At 40.3% G+C, this 20,272-nt stretch overlaps 1 protein-coding gene across 5 annotated transcripts in view; it reads right to left on the bottom strand.

The window, feature by feature from the left end:
- The window catches only part of PCLO (piccolo presynaptic cytomatrix protein), a 299,418-nt gene that overhangs the window by 251,785 nt on the left and 27,361 nt on the right, over positions 1 to 20,272 (bottom strand). For all 5 annotated transcript variants that reach the window (XM_038741414.1, XM_038741412.1, XM_038741411.1 and 2 more), the window contains one exon: positions 12,165 to 13,538. In XM_038741414.1, the coding sequence (XP_038597342.1) occupies positions 12,165 to 13,538 (1,374 nt within the window). The remainder of the gene's footprint in view (positions 1 to 12,164; positions 13,539 to 20,272) is intronic.

Here is a 20,272-nt window from a genome sequence, read left to right on the forward strand (position 1 = left end):
CCATAGATAGGTTCTGACACCTACTAACATTTCTAACTGAAAGGTACAAGGAGTCACTAAGACAAGATTCAGAGGCAAGAAATGTACTGAGCAAGTAGGTTTGGCCATTTGCCAAAGAATCATGTTAATTTATCAATTGTATTACTACTAAAGTCATTCTTTTTGGTGTTTCTTGCTGGGGGTGGCGGGGAGGGGAGCAGATGCTGCCCCTCCTGACTGACTGCCCTTTTGGCATCGACCCCTGACCACTATCTTTTCCCTCTCGGGCCCAGGCGGGCTCCCTCCCGCCAGCAGGCTGCAACGGGCCGGCACAGCCTACCTGCAATCCCTATTACAGCCCTAATAGAAATCAACTGGTTTTCCATGACTTCACATTTCTATTCCCTTGTCTGGAGAATGACACTTACCACCCTTACAGTTGTGAACTGTGAAAGACAAAATGTCATACTCCCCCATCACTACCAAGAAACTAAGTCCCAAAGGCTTATTTTCTGTCTATTTCCAATAACTGCCCCATGTACAGCTGGGGGCATTTAACTCAATTTTGCATTAAATAAATATTACTTCACTGATGGTGAAGCTATTTAAAATGTTTAAAAAAATGTTGAGTGCTGAGTAATATTCAATTGTACCTGTTTCAAAGTGGTTCTCCATCCTAAATGGGTACTTTGGGGTAAAGAAGTGATTCACATATTTCCTCCCTCAGCAAGGAAGGAAGGAAAGGCAGAGGGGAGAGGGGGAGATGGATATATTGCAAGCTCCAGTTTATCCAACGTGACCAACACCTACCCTCAGAAAAGATATGCTATAAACCTAGTAAATAGATCATTTTGGCAGGTTCAAGGGAGGATACAAGTGGAGGTTTAGGTGGGCAGTTTGGGTGCAAAATTTAAAGTTCATTTAATTGACTTACAATGTGACAATGCTAGGATAGATGAAAGGAAGAAAGAACGGGCATTTATTCCCATTTCCAGTTGAGGAAAGCGAGGCATAGAGAAGTTGAGTGAGGGAAGCAATGTGGCCTAGAGGAAGGAGTCCAGGCCTGAGAGTCAGAGGACCTGGATTCAATTCCCAGCTCCACCACTTTCCTGCTGTGTGACCTTGGGCAAATCATTTCACTTCTCTTAACCTCAGTTTCCTCATCTGTAAAATGGGGATTCCAAACCTGTTCTACCTCCTACTTAGACTGCAAGCCCCAGGTAGGCCAGGAACTGTATCTGACCTAATTAACTTGTGTCTACCCCAGCACTTAAAACAGTGCTTGACAATAGTAAGCGCCTAAGAAATGCAATATAGTAATGCTAATGATAACAATAATAGTAATAGCCCACAGTCACACAGCAGGCAAATGGCTGAGCTGGGATTAGAACCCAGGTTTCCTGTGTCCTAGGCCTAGGCTCTTTCCACCAGGACAGGCTGCTTCACACTAATGCCCATGAAGAGCCAAGGTCTAGAGCTGCTTTTGAGCAGACACCTCCCTCCAAACTCACTGGAAACACTGAATGGGTGAGGAGGCTCTAAGTCAGCTAGGTCACTCCAATTATGGTGAGACCATTCAGCAAGGTTGACAACATTATTTTTTAAAGAAAAGGAGTAAAATAAAATGGACAACCCCTAACATTGTGGGTTGATGTGTCCCATAGTACCCAAAGTAGAAGTCTTCTACGAAAAAAAGACAGATATCTATAGATATTTCAATACATATATGTTACAAATATGTATATGATTTAGAGCTTATTTGGCATATTAATGTTTACATATAACACTATAGGAGTGATTTTCACTTTGCACTTTTGGGTTCATAATATTGGAGACAAAAAAAATTTGATGAATCAGTGGATAAAATAAGAATTTTGCCAATACTAAACCACTCTAATAAATGACCATTTATAAAAAGGTCATAAATTCCATTTTGATTATAATTAACTTAATTTTCCAAAGACAGTGAAGATATCTTGCATTTCAAAAACTGCTATAGCCAATATTTTTTTTTACTGAGAATGGAATGCCTTATGTCAATAGGGACTTTTACTATTTTCCTGATGCTGATGATATACTATTATAGTCAGCAAAAGCACTTCAAAGAACTCTGGTTAATCCCTAAGTGTAACAATTCAGCTCAGAAGCCCTATCTGGCTTAAAGTAATTATAATTATTGCTTTTCAAGAAGAGCATTTGAATAGAATTTTGAAATGTCAAAGAAAGTATCCCTCTAGACTGCACCTGCTATAAAGGGATGAACCATTTAGTTATATGGGTCAGAAATCATTTTTCTTTATGATATGATCCAGGGAGATTTGCAAGGTTTTCAATGGTGTCTATCCAAATGAAAACTTCTCATTCTTAAATAGGAAGTTCTTCCTTAAAAGGACCTTTTACTTGAAAAGCAGTATGGCCTTGTAGATAGAGCATGGACCTAGGAGCAAGAAGGACCTGGGTTCAGATCCCAGCCCCACCAATTGTCTGCTGTATGACCTAGGGTAAGTCATTTAACCTATCTGTAGGTGAGGTATCTCCTCTGCAATATGGGGATTAAGACTGAGATAATAATAATAATTATAATGTTGGTATTTGTTAAGCGCTTACTGTGTGCCAAGCACTGTTCTAAGCGCTGGGGTAGATACAAGGTCATCAGGTTGTCCCACGTAGGGCTCACAGTCTTCATCCCCATTTTTCAGATGAAGTAACTGAGGCACAGAGAAGTTAAGTGACTTGCCGAAGGTCACACAGCTGACAAGTGGCGTAGATGGGATCAGAACCCATGACCTCTGACTCTCAAGCCCCTGCTCTTTCCACTAAGCCACTCTAGGACATGGACTGTGTCCAAGGTGATTATCTTGTATCTACCCAGTGCTTAGTACTGTGCCTGCCACACAGTAAGTACTTAAATACCATTAAAAAAAAATCTTAAGTACAATCAGCTCTCCCATAACAGGAGGCTTTCTTTTTAAAGAACCTCAATTAAGGAAAACTAGCATTCTAGTACTTATGTCTGACACTGTGAATATTTGTAAACTGCATATTCACGCATACAACAACCTATTTCTTCCAACACTGTAGGACACTTTATCTCAATGGGCTTTTATTATTGGAAGAAATTTCCATAATTCCCAAAGTTCTAGCCAATAACACATTGTGAAAATACTGAAAGTTTGAAGATAAAAAGACTAAATAATAATAATGATAATGATGGTATTTGTTAAGTGCTTACTATGTGCCAAGCACTGTTCTAAGCTCTGGGGGAGATACAAGGTAGTCAGGTTGTCCCACGTGGGGCTCACAGTCTTCATCCCCATTTTACAGATGAGGGAACTGAGGCACAGAGAAGTTAAGTGACTTTCCCAAAGTCACACAGCTGACAAGTGGCAGAGCCAGGATTAGAACCCATGACCTCTGGCTCCCAAGCCCATGCTCTTTCCGTTGAGCCACACTGGGAAACATGATGCGTCCATGTATGGTTGGCTGAAAAGATAGCTGCATGTTCAAGATCTATCCCCCCCAATATGTGCTGTGTGGAAAGATAATTCCCAGTGGATTCACTAGTTTTCTATTTGTTATACTGCTATAGAAGAAAAGCTCAACAGGATTGATCCTCCTGTAAATCTGCTTTCAGCTTAGTGAGAAACATGCATTTGGAAAGAGCAGGGTGTTCCCAAATAGAATTACAGAGCTTTTTATGAATAAATCAATCAGTGGTATTTACTGAGCCCTTTCCTATGTGCAGAGCACTGTTTTAAGTGCTTGGGAGAGTAAAATGCAATACAGCTGGTAGACATGTTCCCTGCCCAAAACTAGCTTACAGTCTACCAGTTGTTAGGTCATCATCAAGTAAAAAACAGTACTTTGGGGTTCATCCTTTCAGAGGACTTATGTTTAGGGTAGGGTAAGGATATTCCCCAAACAGTATTTAATTCCCAGTAAGGACGATGAGTAGAACAGAGTATTCACTCTGTTATCTTTTTAAATCCAAATCTCCCTTAATGCTTTCCCACTGTCTGCCTTTCCTGATCATGATTTTGGGATTCTACCCATTTAACTATTCATATTTACATAAAATTTATTATTCTAAAAATCCAAGAGGAACTGCATTTAACCGCACTGAATATAGAACCTAGCATGTTGGTAAACTTCTAGAGAGCATTAATAATTATTATATTTTGCTCACCAGTTTAAATTAGTTATTCTATCCTCCACTGTCTTTTTTCCCTACTGTACCACATATGTCCTGTCATTCTCATCATTTCAGAACCTCTGCTCTGATAATTTCTGGTAATCTGATGCCCAAAATAGCTCTTTCCTACCTGAGCTTCATTGCCACAGGAAAGCTAATTAGAGAGCCAGTAAACAACATGCCACCTCATTGAGTAAATCACTGGTGAGAAGGCTCATTAATTTCTTCCGGGATTCACTATGGTTCAGGAGGCCCTGTGGGCCTTTGGAATCTATTAAATACATTTATTTATTCATCCACTGATGTTTGCTTTATCGATATACTATCCTTTCAATGAATATATGGGGAACTGGTGGAGATGATAAATCTACAGAGAACATTTGAACACAAAGACAGTAATCTCTGTAAACAAAGCCAACAATGGCTATTGAATAGGTGTGAAAGGGGATCAGCAGTGGAATTCAGGACAGAGGAAGAACTAAATGATGTGTCTTTCCCAGAAAGAATCACTCACCTATCAAAAATATAATTCCCATTCCAGGATGGCCAAAATAAATTGTGCGTGAGCAAACAAACTCCAATTATCATCAAGTGGTTCTCTCTTGGCACTCCCTGCACTTTCCAGCACTAATTCCAACTGCCTGGGAAATAGTATCCAAAAAAAAAATCCTTAGGCTTGCAAAATTTGGATTGACCTTCCCCACCATTTATCAATGCCTCCGTAGATAACTCCATTGTCTTCTATTCCTCCTTGTTATTAGCGGATTAAGAATATTTCTTCCAAGAGGCAATAAACTCCAACAGGTTTAGTCGACTATGTTCTTTGATTTTAGTCCAGGTACATGGGAACAGAAACATTCTGTATTACACATGTTTAGTAAAAAATAAGGAACTTCAACTACCAAAACAGTTATTTTTTTTTAAAGCCCACATTTCTCAGTTTCCCTCCAGCAGACTGCTTGTGAGAGAAAGGGGGAGGGGTGGACGAGGAGTTTGAGCATCCAGACCCGGCCAAACCCACACCAGGTGGGTTTGGTTGAGCTGGAACTCCTAAACCTCAAACTTTGGCCATTAATAGTTACAGGTGTTGAATTTGCTGGTCTTCAGAATGGCATCATATCTAATGCACATTGTGATGACATCAGTAAGACACTTTATAGTTTTCTTAATAGAAGGCAGTATGCTTAGGGACTTGTAGTCTCTTCAGTGTTATCTTTCAACTGCTGGGTTCAGTTGGAGCAGAAAAGGAAGACTTTTTTGCTTATTCACTGCATTACCGCTCCATCCTAGACCTCTGGGAAGAGAACCTGAGCCCTTTAAGTGTTTTAAGAGCCCCATGTTGCCCAGCATCAGTAGGGCCTAGTTGTGACAATGTTCAGCTCCTTTTGGAAATGGTGCCGATGTTAAAGGACTGAAGAGGAAGTAGGAAACATTCTTACATCATCTCCTGCCTGGGAATATATTTCCCAGAGTCATTTGAAAACAAATGCCTATAAACTTGAGCAGAGCAAATTCTCTACACTCTTACCAGAATTACATATTGTTCCTCTGTTTCTTGCCCTTAAGCACTTTTATTTCTTGGACATCAGGAGGTCATGACTTTCACTTACTTGTACATCATACCTATGTTAACCCCTGATTCCCAAACTTCAACTACGAGCTTTATAGAGCTGGTCCATGCTTTGATTTCTCCTTTTATAATTTCCCATAGCACCAGGTACTCTCCTTTTCTCATAATAGGTGCTTACTAAAGCCTGCTGAATATGCCCTATTAACTGATTTATATTTCACCATGATCCAGGGGCCAATTTTCATTAAGCCTATCCTGATTTCACTTAGGATGTCCACAGGCTTGGACATATGATTCATGATTAAAGAAATAAGATGGTTATCACCTTAAATTTTTCTTCCCATTCCACCTGTTTCTTAAAAAAAAAAAAAACCAAAGAAATGACTCAGAAAATACATATCGATGTGCATCTCTCTGTACCTGAATAATGGAACTAAAATTGTGTTGCATTTCCATTTCTATTTTCTCTCTCATAATTGGTCATATTTTTGGAATCCCCCCCGCCATTAAAATTTTCAGCTATTTCAACATGAACAAATAATGAAGCACATCACTAACTTACTCAGTTACTTGCCTTATCTCCTCAGGTACTTATTATTTTGCTCGGTAGTGTAATTAATTGTTTTACCGATAGGATGGCCAATCTGATGATCAGTGTTATCGAAAAGTAGGGTGCAAAATAAGTTAATTGGTGTAAATCAGCCACAGGGTTCAAGTACCCAAGGTGGTGACGTAGATAGGAAAAATGACTCGGAGACATGAATTCAGATAGAGCAGTAAAGAAGGAAAGTGGCTACCTGCCCGTTCACCTCCCGAGAGAGGTACGAGTAGCAAGCAGCCCCGATCCCAGCCGCTTCTTCCTCTCTTATTGGGTTTCAAATCCGAGCTATACAAAGGATTCCCGAGAGTAGTGCCGCACTGAGGCCTTGGCATTCCTAGATCCTAAGTTAAACCGTTTGTTTGTCATGGTTTGGTTAGTGTTAAAATCCCTGTTTACAAGATGATATCAGGTGATAACGGTCAACATAGGATGGGGACATTCCAAACAGAGAGGAGCCACTTTGGTTAATGTTACTTTACACACACTGGAGTGCTTTCGGTCTGCACAAAATTGAGGGTTACTGTTGGTATGCACAAGATGGAGTCAGTCATGCCAAGTTCGCTGGTGGACAACAATCAGTAAGAAACCAATCTGATGATCACTAAGTAGGGCACACTGTCACCCACAAAGGTAGAACAACTACCCTGGTAATCAAAAGCAAATGAACTCTATCAGGGAAGAAATAATCTTTTGGTCCCTATGGAATTTTGCACATCTGTATGATATTCTTCCTTTAAGCATACAGTTACCCAATCACTTCTCATGATATTTAAAAAAAAATGCTTGCCCCGCTTAAAAATATGTCTTTTGAAATATAATTTGATTTTGAATTATGAATATTCTATTAGGTTTTCTGAGTTCTCACAAAGAAGAAAGTCATTCCACTTTTTGAGAGAATGTGGCAAGGAGCCAGCACAACAAAAACAACCTCTCTGTTCAAGCACCAGCTTTCCAAGCAGCTGGAATCCATGGCAGAAGCCAGGCCGGAGGAGGAAAATGAGGTGATGAAGGGTTTACTTTGTCAGTCTCTTCAAAACTCCTCCAACCCACAATTTCTATGTGTGACCACTGCTTATGTCCAAATTGGGTTTACCCCTTACAAATAGGAGGATGAGTCCACATCCAAATGTACAAAAGACATTTATAGGCCCTTGAATTTTTTTAATGGTATTTGTTAAGTGCTTACTGGGTTCCAGGCACTATATTCATTCAATCGTATTTATTGAGCACTTACTGTGTGCAGAGCACTGTACTAAGTTCTTGGGAAGTACAAGTTGGCAACATATAGAGACAGTCCCTACCCAACAACAGGCTCACAGTATAGGGGGAGGAGATGGACAACAAAACAAAACATGTGGATAGGTGTCATCAGAATAAATAGAAATAAAGCTAGATGCACATCATTAACAAAATAAATAGAATAGTAAATATGTATAAATAAAATAAATAGAGTAATAAATCTGTACAAACATATACAGGTGCTGTGGGGAGGGGATGGCAGTAGGGCGGGGGGGGATGGGGAGGAGGAGAGGAAAATGGGGGCTCAGTTTGGGGGTCCCTCCTTGAGGAGGTGAGCTCTCAGTAGGGCTTTGAAGGGAGGAAGAGAGCTAGCTTGGCAGATGTATGGAGGGAGGGCATTCCAGGCCAGGTGGAGGACGTGGGCCAGGGGTTGACGGCAGGACAGGCGAGAACGAGGCACAGCGAGGAGGTTAGCGGCAGAGGAGCGGAGGGTGTATGAAGCACTACGGTAAATACAAGCTATTCAGTTTGGAGACAGCTCATATCCCAAATGGATTTAGACTGTGACCCCCCTTTGGGACACCCAATTGACTTGTATTCATCCCATTGCTTAGAACAGCACTTGACACACAGTAAGGGTTTAACACCATTATTACAATGTGGCTTAATCCCCATTTTACAGATGAGGTAACTGAGGCCCAGAGAAGTTAAGTGCCTTGCCCAAGGTCTCACAGCAGAAAAATAATGAAAGTGTGATTGGAACCCAGGTCCTCTGACTCCCAGCCCTGTGCTCTCTACACTAGGCCACACTGATTGGAATGTCATTGAAAACTCAATCTCACCGCAGTGGGAGGAGAAATAGCAATAAAAAGGGGAATGTCCGCTGTAGTTCTACATCAGTGAGGAAGGGAGTCTTGGATGGTGGGCAGACTCACCAGGAACATTGAAATTAGCTGGCAAGTGCCAACGGTGAAGACCACAGTGGCTACCAAGGTAATTACTTGGGGAACTGCCTGCTAATCTATAGTTCTACAGCTCTGGCACCCTACTTTAGTTACTTTGGCGGTAAATGGGTTTTGGAGGTATAATTCCTGTGTGCATTTTGCAGTACACTGCATCTTTGCCTGCCTCACTATTTGCATGCTATACCAATCCCTGCTGAAACGCAGCTGGAGAAGAGGCAGTGCAAGTGGAGCTGCACAAACTACTAAATGTGATCATTAATTTCTTTGTGCGGGTTTTTTTATCCCAAGTTCCTTGTGATTGGATCAAAACTCATCAACTGTTCATGATTGGAGAATTCATTACCACCAACAAAACAGGGTAAACAGTTGGGTTCTCTTTAAAAAAAAAAAAATGTTCAGCCCACAGAACTCCTCCAGTGGTTTCCCATCAACATCTCCCCTGACCACCTACTTGAATGAACTCAGCTTGCCCCCTCCTACCTCACCTCAGTGATCTTCTACTATACCTCCTCTAGTGCCAGGTTGCTTACTGTGCCCCAAATCTCATCTATCTTGCTGACAACCTCTTTTCCATGTCCTTCTTCTTGTCTGGAACTCCTTCCCCCTCCGTAAAACAGAGACCACCACTCCCCCCACCTTCAAAGCCTTATTAAGGTCACATATCCTCCAAGATGCTTCTCCCGGTTAAGCCCTGTTTCCCTGACTTTCGTCGACATCATCTATGCACTTGGATCTATACCTTCTGGACACTGAGTGTTCACCACACTTTCAGTCACAGAGAACTTATGTACATAACCTTAATGTATTTACATTAATGTCTATCTTACCCTATAGACTCTAGAATCTACCTCTACCAACTCTACTACTGTCTCAAGTGCTTAATATAGTGTTCTGCACAAAGTAAACCCTCAGTAAAAACCATTGAGTGATTGATTCACTCATTTAATTTCTTCTGAAAGGCCAAAGTGAAAGGGTGAAGTTATGATGGGGGAAGTCTTAGCTCCTTTATACAAGTCAATCAATGGTATTTATTGAGGGTTTACTATGTGCAGAGCACTGTATTAAGAACTTGGGGAGTACAATATAACAGAGTTGGTAGACACTTCCCCTGCACACAGTGAGCTTACAATCTAGAGGGGGAGACAGATATTAATATAAATAATTTAAAATATATAATTTGAAGTTATGTACATAAGTACTATGTGGTTGAGGGTGGGGGAAATGCACACAATAAGCATTCAATAAATACAATTGAATGGTTCACTGACCCAAGTGCATAGATAACACAGAAGGGTTAAAAAAAGGCAATTGCTAACTTTGTTCATGGGGTTAATAGCATTGGTGATTCCCTAAGTTCTACCATTGTTCCTGGGGTACCAGATATTAGCTATTTTTGCTTGCCTTGTTGAAAAACTGAGGCCTTTCCTAAATCTAACTGTTTGTTTACCTGGTGATCTGCTCTAACCCGGTGAGCCAATAGATTTCCCTTCTGTTGATATCTGCAACAACTGACTTTGGACACTGACTCAAAGGGTATTAAGGTAGTAGCAAAGTTCTCTGGGATATTTAGCCCTGCAGATTCAAGTCACATGATGAACAGTGGGAAATGTAGGTCAGACGACTCATTTATCTCCCTCCTTCACATAGAGCTACACCTAAACTATTTCAAACAAAAGAGTGCCTATTCTCATTTTAAAGATTCCCTGAGAAAATTCCAATACTTCTTCCACTGATCTAGTCAAATACTCTCTGTTTCTGTACTTGTAAAAAGGAGGCCTATTTGTTTTTTTACCATAAAAAGGCCTTCACAAATGAAAAATGAACCAATTCTTTAAGATGGCAATATTGTGTCACCCTAAGACTTTTGAAGATGGAACAGTGAGGTCCACACCTTTAGAAATGCAACCTGCTCAGGATGTGACAGAATTCCATGTGGGCTGCTTTAAGGACTGCAAATCAATTCTTTAAGATAGTGAACTGTGTCTCCTAGTTTAATACCTCTTTTATCTTACTTTTAAGGCTATATGTTTTCTAATCATTGGAATTAATTGCATTGTGCCTGTGTCCTGAGGCTTAAGAAATGGTTCAATCATTTACATCCAAAAAAACAATTTTTCTGATTACTGAAGAATAAGAATATACGTTCATTGTTAAATACAGGAACAAAACAGTGAAAATAGCAATCCATTTCTCTTGGAGTTTGGGGGTTCTTTTGTATCTCAAAATCTCATATTCAGGGCAATTCAAACAGAAATTAAGCCACATCTCTACCTCCCTCATCAACAGATGCAGTGTGTTAGTAATGCTCAGCAAAAAGAAGATGAGGCATCATATTGCAGTTTCTTTATAGTGGGACCCATTTTAAATACTGACATTTCAGTGGCCTCCACAGCACCAAGTAAAGTGAAAAGGTGTCAGCTGCTTGGTTGATCTGATCAACTCATCAAACTGAACAGGGTAATTCAAACCCTTAAATTCACTTTTGGACACTTACAGTATTGATACAAAAAAAATGTTCTCTTTCAAGTCACCTTTTTACTAATGTTTGGTCATCAAAGGTGATCCCATTACCTGGATAATTGCCAATTCTTCCCTATTACATTTTGTAGCGTTGAAGTAGCTGTAATTTTTAGTATTAAATCCAATCACCATTTTTAACACAGATATTTGATCAATTCAGTTATGAAAGATTTTAAATTAAACATCTGAATAAATCTCAGAAACTTGCCTCCTTTATTTTGCAGTTCCTAAAATTCACTTTCCAATAATCAAAACATTTGTTGACAGTGGCCAAATTCAAACCATCAATAAATTTGGAAAGTCTCAAGATGCACAAATAAGCACAATGCATTCAACTGTCAAACTTCTGAAAATACATGAAAATTCAATAATTTGATTCACACCTTAGTATACTAAACTCTCAGAAGGTAAAGATCAATGGAATATTCTTTTGTTTCTTAAAAAGTCAGATTCTGTATGACTTCTGATAAATAATCTATTGGTTCAAAATTTTTAAGACTCTGGACCTAAAATGACCAACAATTTCATGAATCTCAGCAAGACTAATTCACTATAATAATAATAATGATGGCTTTTGTTAAGTGCTTACTATGTGCAAAGCACTGTTCTAAGCACTGGGGGGTACAAGGTGATCTGGTTGTCCCATGTGGGACTCACACTTTTAATCCCCATTTTACGAAAGTTTCAGATTTGGGACAAAAAAGAAAACACAGTCGATTTCCACTTATTGATAGACCCACAAATAAGCAGCAACAGGGCCCACAGATCTTGAAATACACAAGTTCTTCAATCTGTAATGACTTGACTTAAAAATAAGGAACACACCAGTGCCCGGAATTAGAACATCAATTCTCTGGGCCAGAAACCTGAATTTTCCACCTAATTTAGGTGACCAATTAACTTTGTCTTCTCCATTTCCTAATATATTAACTTGGTAAAGCTGATTCGTAATGGGATATCAAAGAACTCACAAGTAATTAAGCGCCTATTAATGAGGCAACATTAATCACCATTCCCCACCAGCAATGGGCTGCTTTATAAGCTTAGGCTATCATCAAGATTTCAGTACCAAAAAAGAAATGAAATGCCACCACCTACCTCAGTGATGTGAGGCGTTGGGTTAAATCCACAGAGATTACACACAACCTTCTTGCATTCTGTACAGGTGCTGAAGTTCGGGGAATCTTTTGAACCTACGTTTAGTCCAGTTTTACACACAGGGCAGGTGGGTTGAGGCTGGGTGGGTTTTTCTGCTGTGGGAGGCTCGAAGCTCTGTCTGGACTCAGCAGTTTGAGGCCTACTGTCCTGGGTGGGAGGTGACCTCCTCTCAGGCTCCATTCCTTTCACTTTGGAAACTTGTTCAACCTTGGGCAGAGTGACTCTATCGGCCCCTAGAAGGGCTTTTGTTTCCTTCTTCACAGGGGTGGCTTTTGGTGGCCCACGGGATGCAGGAGTCTGTGAGGAGGGGAAAGGCTGTTTTGCTTCTGGGGCCCCTGGTCCACTTAGCCCTTGAGGTCCCGTCTGGCCTGCAGTGGAGATTAAACTAGAAGCCTGGCTAAAAATCGATGCTCCAAAACCAAAGAGTTTCCCGGTGACTGTCTCTTGAGGAGTCGTGGGCTGCGATTTCGGGGTATCGGTAATGCTTCCAAGGTTGAGGCTGAAACGCCTCATCTGCTCTTGTGCCTTGGGAGGCTGCTGGGGTCCAGGCCCGGGGAGTGCAGGACAAGGCTTAGGAGCTGTGGGCACTGGGGGTCCTTTTGGCACCTGCTTGGCATCTGGCTTCGGACTCATTTTTGTTTGTGCTTTCTTCAGGTCTTCCTTCTTTAGGACTGGATCAACTGGTTTTTGACCTTTGGTCCCAGAGCCAGGCCCGGGTTGGGAGACAGGTTTGGAATCCAATGTCACTGGAGGCCGGGATTTGGAATCTTTCGGCGTCTCCTTGTCTGAAAGGGGAGGAATGCTTTGTGGTGCTTTGCCAGGATCAGGTTTTGCTCTCTGGGCTGTTTTCTCCTGAGCCTGTGGTTGAACTTTGGAGCCGGGCAAGACTGACTTTATCACAGCCGTGGAGGGAGCCACCATGTCGGCAGGGGACTTTTGTGGCTTGGACGGCTTTAGTTTGACATCAGCCATTGGGGCCCTGACTTGCTCCGCTTTGGAAGAGGTTCCAGTGGGCGGGGTGGGTGGCATCACAGAGTCTGGGGGGCGCGGTTTGGCTTTCGTTGGGGGAGAGCCAGAGATGGAAGGCTGTTTCGTGAGGAGTGAGGGCTTCTTAGTGTCGGGAGGCTTTGGATGATCAGGTATGGGGGCCCCGTCTTTCTTCTGGGAAGGCAGCTGGGGAGCTGGCTTGGTTGCTGAAGTCAGGGGAGCTGTGGGGGCAGTCTTCGGTTTCGGCTGAGGTGGTGGTGGGGCAGCAGCTAAACTCCCTCCTAATGCTCTTTGCATCTGGCAGTTTAAACAGAGCCATTCTTTGATCTGCGGGAAGATGAAAGTGAGAGCACCATTAATATAATAATGATGATAATGATGGTATTTGTTAAGTGCTTACTATGTGCAAAGCACTGTTCTAAGCAATGGGGAGGTTACAAGGTCATCAGGTTGTTCCAAGGGGGGGCTCACAGTTTTAATCCCCATTTTACAGATGAGGGAACTGAGTCCAGGAAAAGTGAAGTGACTTGACTTGCCCAAAGTCACACAGCTGACAGTTGGAGGAGCCGGGATTTGAACCCATGACCTCTGACTCCAAAGCCCATGCTCTTTCCATTGAGCCATGCTGCTTCTCTAGCAATATCATTCAGGATATAAAAATGCCAACAACGAAAAAGCCAATGATCAGGAATTCAGTAGTGATTTTGAATATGTTCAGAAATAACTTGAGGTGTAATTTTCAGGGAGAACTCAATCATAGTGAATGTGTCTCCATATGGTTCAATTGATGCATCTATGGCAAACTAAAAACTGAGAAAAGTTTAGAAAGTGGAAGCTCCTAGGGTGTTTTTCTTAAATACATATATATGCATACATATATAGTACATAAGTATGTATATATAGAATTTGTTAAGCGCTTACCATGTGCCAGGCACTGTACTAAGCCCTGGGGTAGATAAAGATGATAATGATGGCCACAGTCCATGCCCCACATGGAGCTAACAGCTTTAATTCCCATTTTAATCCCCATGAGAAGCCGCATGGCTCAGTGTAAAGAGCATGGGATTTGGAGTCAGAGTTCATGGGTTCAAATCCTGGCTCCACCAACTGTCAGCTGTGTGACTTTGGGCAGGTCACAACTTCTCTGTGCCTCAGTTACCTCCAGTAAAATGGGGATTTAAACTGTGAGCCTCCCATGGGACAACCTGATCACCTTGTAACCACCTCAGCACTTAGAACAGCTCTTTGCACATAGTAAGCACCTAACAAAAACCACTATTATTATTATTATTATTTTACAGAGCCAGAATTTGAACCCAGGCTTCTCAAGTGGCATAGACAATTGAAACACACTCATTCCTAAGTAGACCCTGAAATGGCAGTCCTTCCTCAAATAATTTTTTTTCACCTTCTCCAGCATCACATTTTATCTTTTAATTTCATTAGCATTCTATTATAGGAAACATTAACTAGAAGCCCCTAATTGCCACACACAAAGAAATGTAAATGAAATACATAGACCATTAAAACAAACTTACAGATCAGTAATGACAGAAATGATTGCCTTTCTATCCCATACTGTGATTTTTAGGACCAAGTCACAAAAGCACCCCCTAACTTCCCGTATTTAAGTAATATTTGTCCCTTCATATGACTGGGACACCACCCTGAGTTTAAGGATTGAAATCTTCTCTGTAAGCATGTATTCTTCTTGAGGGTAAGAACTGTGTCTTCTATGTTCATTGTATATTTTGAAGCATCTAGTATCAGGTATCTGCATGCTGTGAATGATCAGAAGATATTGATGATGTTCATAATGATGATGGTGACAGTGATGAAGTCTGCCCCAACAAATAGAGGGAAATACCAGAAGTATTGCTCTTCCTCGTATTATTGCAGGAGCAGTTTATATGCAAAACACCCAAGTTATCACCCATCCACCCTGTGCTACGTATCTTTCTCCATTAGTTTATTTATGTAAAAGGTAAAGTTGTCATTTTACTAACAGAAAACTTTGCATGAAAAGAATCACTATGTAGCATATTTCAAAAGTGAATTTTTTTAATTACCCATCTAATATGTGGAATGTTACTTGGGGACAGAAGCATCCACTTGCCAAAGGAAGCCAGGAGAAGCCCCAACACTTTAAAATGGGGAAACATTGTTTTGCTATTATTTCCTTCCTTCCTTATAGATTACTGTAAGCTTCTTGAAAGCAGTGTGCATATCAACTTATTGTACTGTACTCTCTCAAGTACTTAGTCCAGTGTTAGTGCTTAGTACAATGCTTTGCACATATTAAGTGTTCGATAAATGCAATCAAATGAATGAAGTGCTTAAAACAGTGCTCTGCACTTGGTAAGCAAGCAGCATGACAGAGGATAGACCACAGGCCTAGGAGCCAAAAGGACCTGGGTTCTAATCCCAGCATGCTACTTGTCTGCTTTGGGACCTTGGGCAAGTCACAACTTCTCTGTGCCTCAGTTACATCATCTGTAAAATGGGGATTAAGACTGTGAGCTCCATGTGGGATACATACTGTGTCCAACCTGATTACTTTGTATCTACCCCAGCAATGAGGACAGTGTTGGCACAGAGTAAGCACTTAAATACCATAAAAAATATGGTTGATTGATTATGGGTTCTAGTCCCCTCCTGCTCACTCCCAAGTCAATGCATTTTTCCTGGAGGTCAAATATTCCACTCCTCCAGTACTTATCAATGGACCTGGTACTCAGTATATATTTCTCACTACAATCCTGAGTTTTCTCTACATGTCACACTACCTACTTGAGGAACTCTATGTTGTCTATTAAAATGAGACTCATTGCACATTCTGCTTGAAAACAGGGACCATGTCTTTGATTAATTCTTTTGTCCCTTTCCCTAGTAATTTGTTAATAGTTCTTTTAATTCCTACCAGGAATACTCTTCCTCTCAAGCTTCAAGGATCACTTTATGACCTTAGTAAACTGTGTGAGCCTCCTTTTCATATCCACTTTTCCCCTTAGTTTAGAATGCCACAGCCAATGTTCTGTGGGGGGTGAGAGGGAGGGGGTTACTTCAAAACATCTTCATTCCTCCACTTCATTTCAATTTTACACACACACACACACACACACACACAAATAGTTTCTTCTCCTTCACTCCACTGCATTCTTCCCTGCTTTCCTCTTCTCAAACTACTCAATCTCTTAATATTTTACCTTTAGCCACTCAATCTCTTACTGCCAGTAGCATTTTCTGTCATTCTTCTTGCCACCAACACTTTATTCTATCCCCCGGGAACTCAGCACTTGATTGTGGTAAATGCTTTCAATCAAATTCAAGTTATCTTTCTACCTCTGTGACATTATGAAAAGTCTATTATCCTTTTAGAATTTTGGAAGGGAACCTCTCTTTTTTGCCATTTAACTCCTATGACCAATTGATGGCAATAAGTATTTTTAAATTCAGAAGTTGACAGTTTAATTACTGAATACACTTGTAGTCCCATTTCCTTCTGACTTGCTGAGTAGAAAATTTTCACTTCAAAACACTTTACTTGTCCATACAAGGTGAGGAATGAGAATTTCTAAAACATCCTTTAATGATAGCCTAGTGACTCAGATATCAGTAAAAGTGAATGTTTGCTATTTTTCTGGCAATGCACCTATACACACCAGTGTGATTAATCCAAGAACCTCCAAGTCAGCTTTTATTTACTCTTCTCCAATATTGTCACTGACCTGAGGATAAATTCAAAGTTTCAGCACAAAGTCTGCTCTGTAATGTGTAACACAATGATATAATTTGCTACACCACAGTTGTACACTTACATCTGATGACACAATTTCACCCTTGACATACATATCTTTGCCAGGAGAACTCAAGGTATTCATAAATGTTAATTAATTCCAGGCAAGAATTTCATTTGAAGCAATTTCTCTGAGGGAGTGGACAGCAAAAGAAAACATATGGAACAAATCAAAGAAGCACATCACGAATGGAAAGGATAAAACAAAAAAAGTTGGTCTTAGAAAGGACAAACATCCCTTCTACAACATTTGGGTTCCAGGGAAATCGTCCCCTAAAGGAAGAAGATGTATACCAACATAGGCACACATCTCCTTGCTTCTCTAACCCCACCCATTCACTAAGATGGATATGTTAAAAAACAAACTGATTGGTTGAGTATGTCTTTCAGGTCAACCACCTGTATCAAAGAACTGAAGCTAGGTTAAATTTTAATTTTCAGGATGGGCCTAAATTGGGATTTCTGCTCACTTCAGAACTGAAGACTGTGAATTCACCTCTTACAGTAAGATTTCTCTTTGTACTTCATATTTTGAATTCTTCATCCCAGATTTTCAAAACAAGGTAAGCATTGGAGAGTTCTGGAATGCTTTGTCGAGAAGGACTGGACTGCTTTTCAGCCTCTAGAATCAGAGGGTGATTTTCCAAAAGCATTTAATAGGTCTTGTAACTTCTGAGCTATATATACACACACACACACACACACTATAAATCTGTCCATAGTATCTATACTCTTACTCTCTACTGTCCAATTATAGCAAGTATCCACACAAACTGCAAAGCTCCTGCTTCATAGGAAATGCTTCAGTAAGGTTCTGCCTAAGGAATCAGCAGCCTAAGGACAGCTTATGTCTAGTTTTTAACATAAAGAAATCATACATTTATCTGCAAAGCCATAGAGTCAACTGCAGGGAGCCATCTGCAACCCAATTATGTTGCTGAGCAACAGCCACAACTACACAAAGTCAGGTGACCTGTTTTATGGGTAATCACCGAGCGAGAAGTGCACCTGATTTCTCCTGAGCAGAAAGGATAATCTGTTATGAAATCCTAGTGATGTTCCCTTAGTTGTCTGCTTTTCTGTAAAATTAATATAACTGTGATTAAAGCCTTTGCTTTTGTTCTCATTTTGCTTCAAAATATTGTTGTCCCTCTCCATCCCCCCCACCCATCATTGTTCATATGTTCACAGAAATTACAGTCTGGGAATACAAGGAACAGAAATGCAATTTATGTATTTGCAGTTTTGATCATTTTGTAACAGAAATAAAACACAGGCAGAGGACTCTCAACCTTCTACTTTCTTAGAACCAGTTACGAGTACAAAGTAAAAGAGCTCCAAAAAAATAGCTTCCCTTAGGAAATACTGTAAAAGGAATTAAGACAATCCCAAGAACCAACTCAATTGACCAAAACAATATAAATATATGCAAAAACAGTGATGAACACAATAGTTACGTAGCAAGCACTTAGTACAGAGCTCTGCACGTAGGAAGTTCTCCAAAAATACTATTGACTGATTGATAGCAATATGTGTGTCGATAATTAGTCAATCAATTGTATTTATTAAGTGCTTACTGTATTCATAGCAATGAACTAAGGGTTTGGGGGAGTACAATACAACAGAGTTGCTAGACATGTTCCCTGCCCACAAGGAGCTTACAATCTAAGATTGTAAATTAAAATATTTTCAATTGAATTTTTGGTTGTACTTGGGTACATACTTAATTTTCAAAGTGTTCTCTTTCACCCTCTATGAAACAAAAAGGCATTTTTGGCTAACACAATAGAGATTTGTCATTATATATGCTATATAGGTATAACATTAATTATTATATTGAAATGGGCTTTAATTATGAAGTTAGTCAAAATACTTAAAATGTGAAGAGAAAGGATAAGGGAGAAGGTTGTTTGGCAGTATTCAGTCCATGTGTGAAAGCAATATAAAAAATGTTGGCTTTAAAATTCAATAGTCCAATGGACAAAAAACATCCAAAGGAGAGTGTGGCAATGTGAAGTGGCTATTTAAGGGAAAATAGGGAATTGACTGGTGTATAAAGCACCTTCCTTTTCTGAGTTGGGCAAACCAAGAGTGATCTACAGTAAACCAAACAAGTGCTCAATACAGTGCTTTTCACATGGTAAGTGCTCTCTAAATACAATTGAATGAATCTCTCTCAGTACAGTGCTTTGCACCTAGCACTTAACAAATGCCACGATTCCTATTATCATTATTGACCAGATGGTATCAGGATTGTGGGTTGGCAAATATGGTCTTCACCACCAGGCTCCACCAAATCCTGAAATTCTCACTGAATCTGAAAGAAAAAAACATTTCCTCTCAACTGGGGTCAAATGGTAACATTGGTTTGGGGTTTTTAGCTGAACCAATTTTCAAAGTCCATCTTGGATCCAAGATGCAAAGTCCATAGAGTGCCATATCCCCTGATTTTTTTGACTGATGCATTGGCCTGAACCCTTGATATTCCTCATAGTATCTTTAACCTTCAAGCATAAATCTTATGAGTATCCTTTCAAGTATTTTTCTTGCTAATGCAATAGCTGGGCAGGTAGTGCTTCTGATTATATTGGAGAAAAATACAGATGGTGGTGGTTTCTGTGCCTGTCCCTTTCATAAAAAAATTGTAACTGAAAGACCGTAGATAAAGTCATAAAATGGCAGTCCATCTTCTACCAGACTATGCAGGGTCTCATAAGTAGTTTTCATCCCACCACCCTAAAGTGGTTTAGTCCTTCATAGACCAAGGGGAAAATGATACACTGAGTTGGTTTGGTAATTCCCAGTGTTTATCTTTCAATTTAACTGTACTGGGTATTGAAAGTACTTTAGGGATTGAAGTTGATACAATTTAAGATAGTTAAGCACGGTGTGGGCAGGGCGCTATATTGTTATATTGTAGTCTCCCAAGAGTGTTCTGCATACAGTAAGCCTGCAATAAATATGATAGATTGATTACCATTTGATACCTAGGCATCTCAAATCAAGGAAACCTTTTACAGTATCACCTTTTAGAGAAGTGGCCTACATGTTTGGGTAAAGCCCAGGAACAAATTATTCTCAAATGTAATGGGGAAAGGGAACATGTACCATATTCTCTGGATTAGGGATTTCATTTTTTCAAATATTTCTGACTTCTTCCCCCCCCCCCCCCCCACTCAATGAGGTTGGGGTTCTTTCAATTTCCTTCCATATTCTTGGTGCTGCATAAGTTCTGAGAACCTAGGAACCAACTAACCCTCACCTC

Source organism: Tachyglossus aculeatus (genome assembly GCF_015852505.1).
Source record: "Tachyglossus aculeatus isolate mTacAcu1 chromosome 12 unlocalized genomic scaffold, mTacAcu1.pri SUPER_6_unloc_1, whole genome shotgun sequence".
NCBI classification, from domain to species: Eukaryota; Metazoa; Chordata; class Mammalia; order Monotremata; family Tachyglossidae; genus Tachyglossus; species Tachyglossus aculeatus.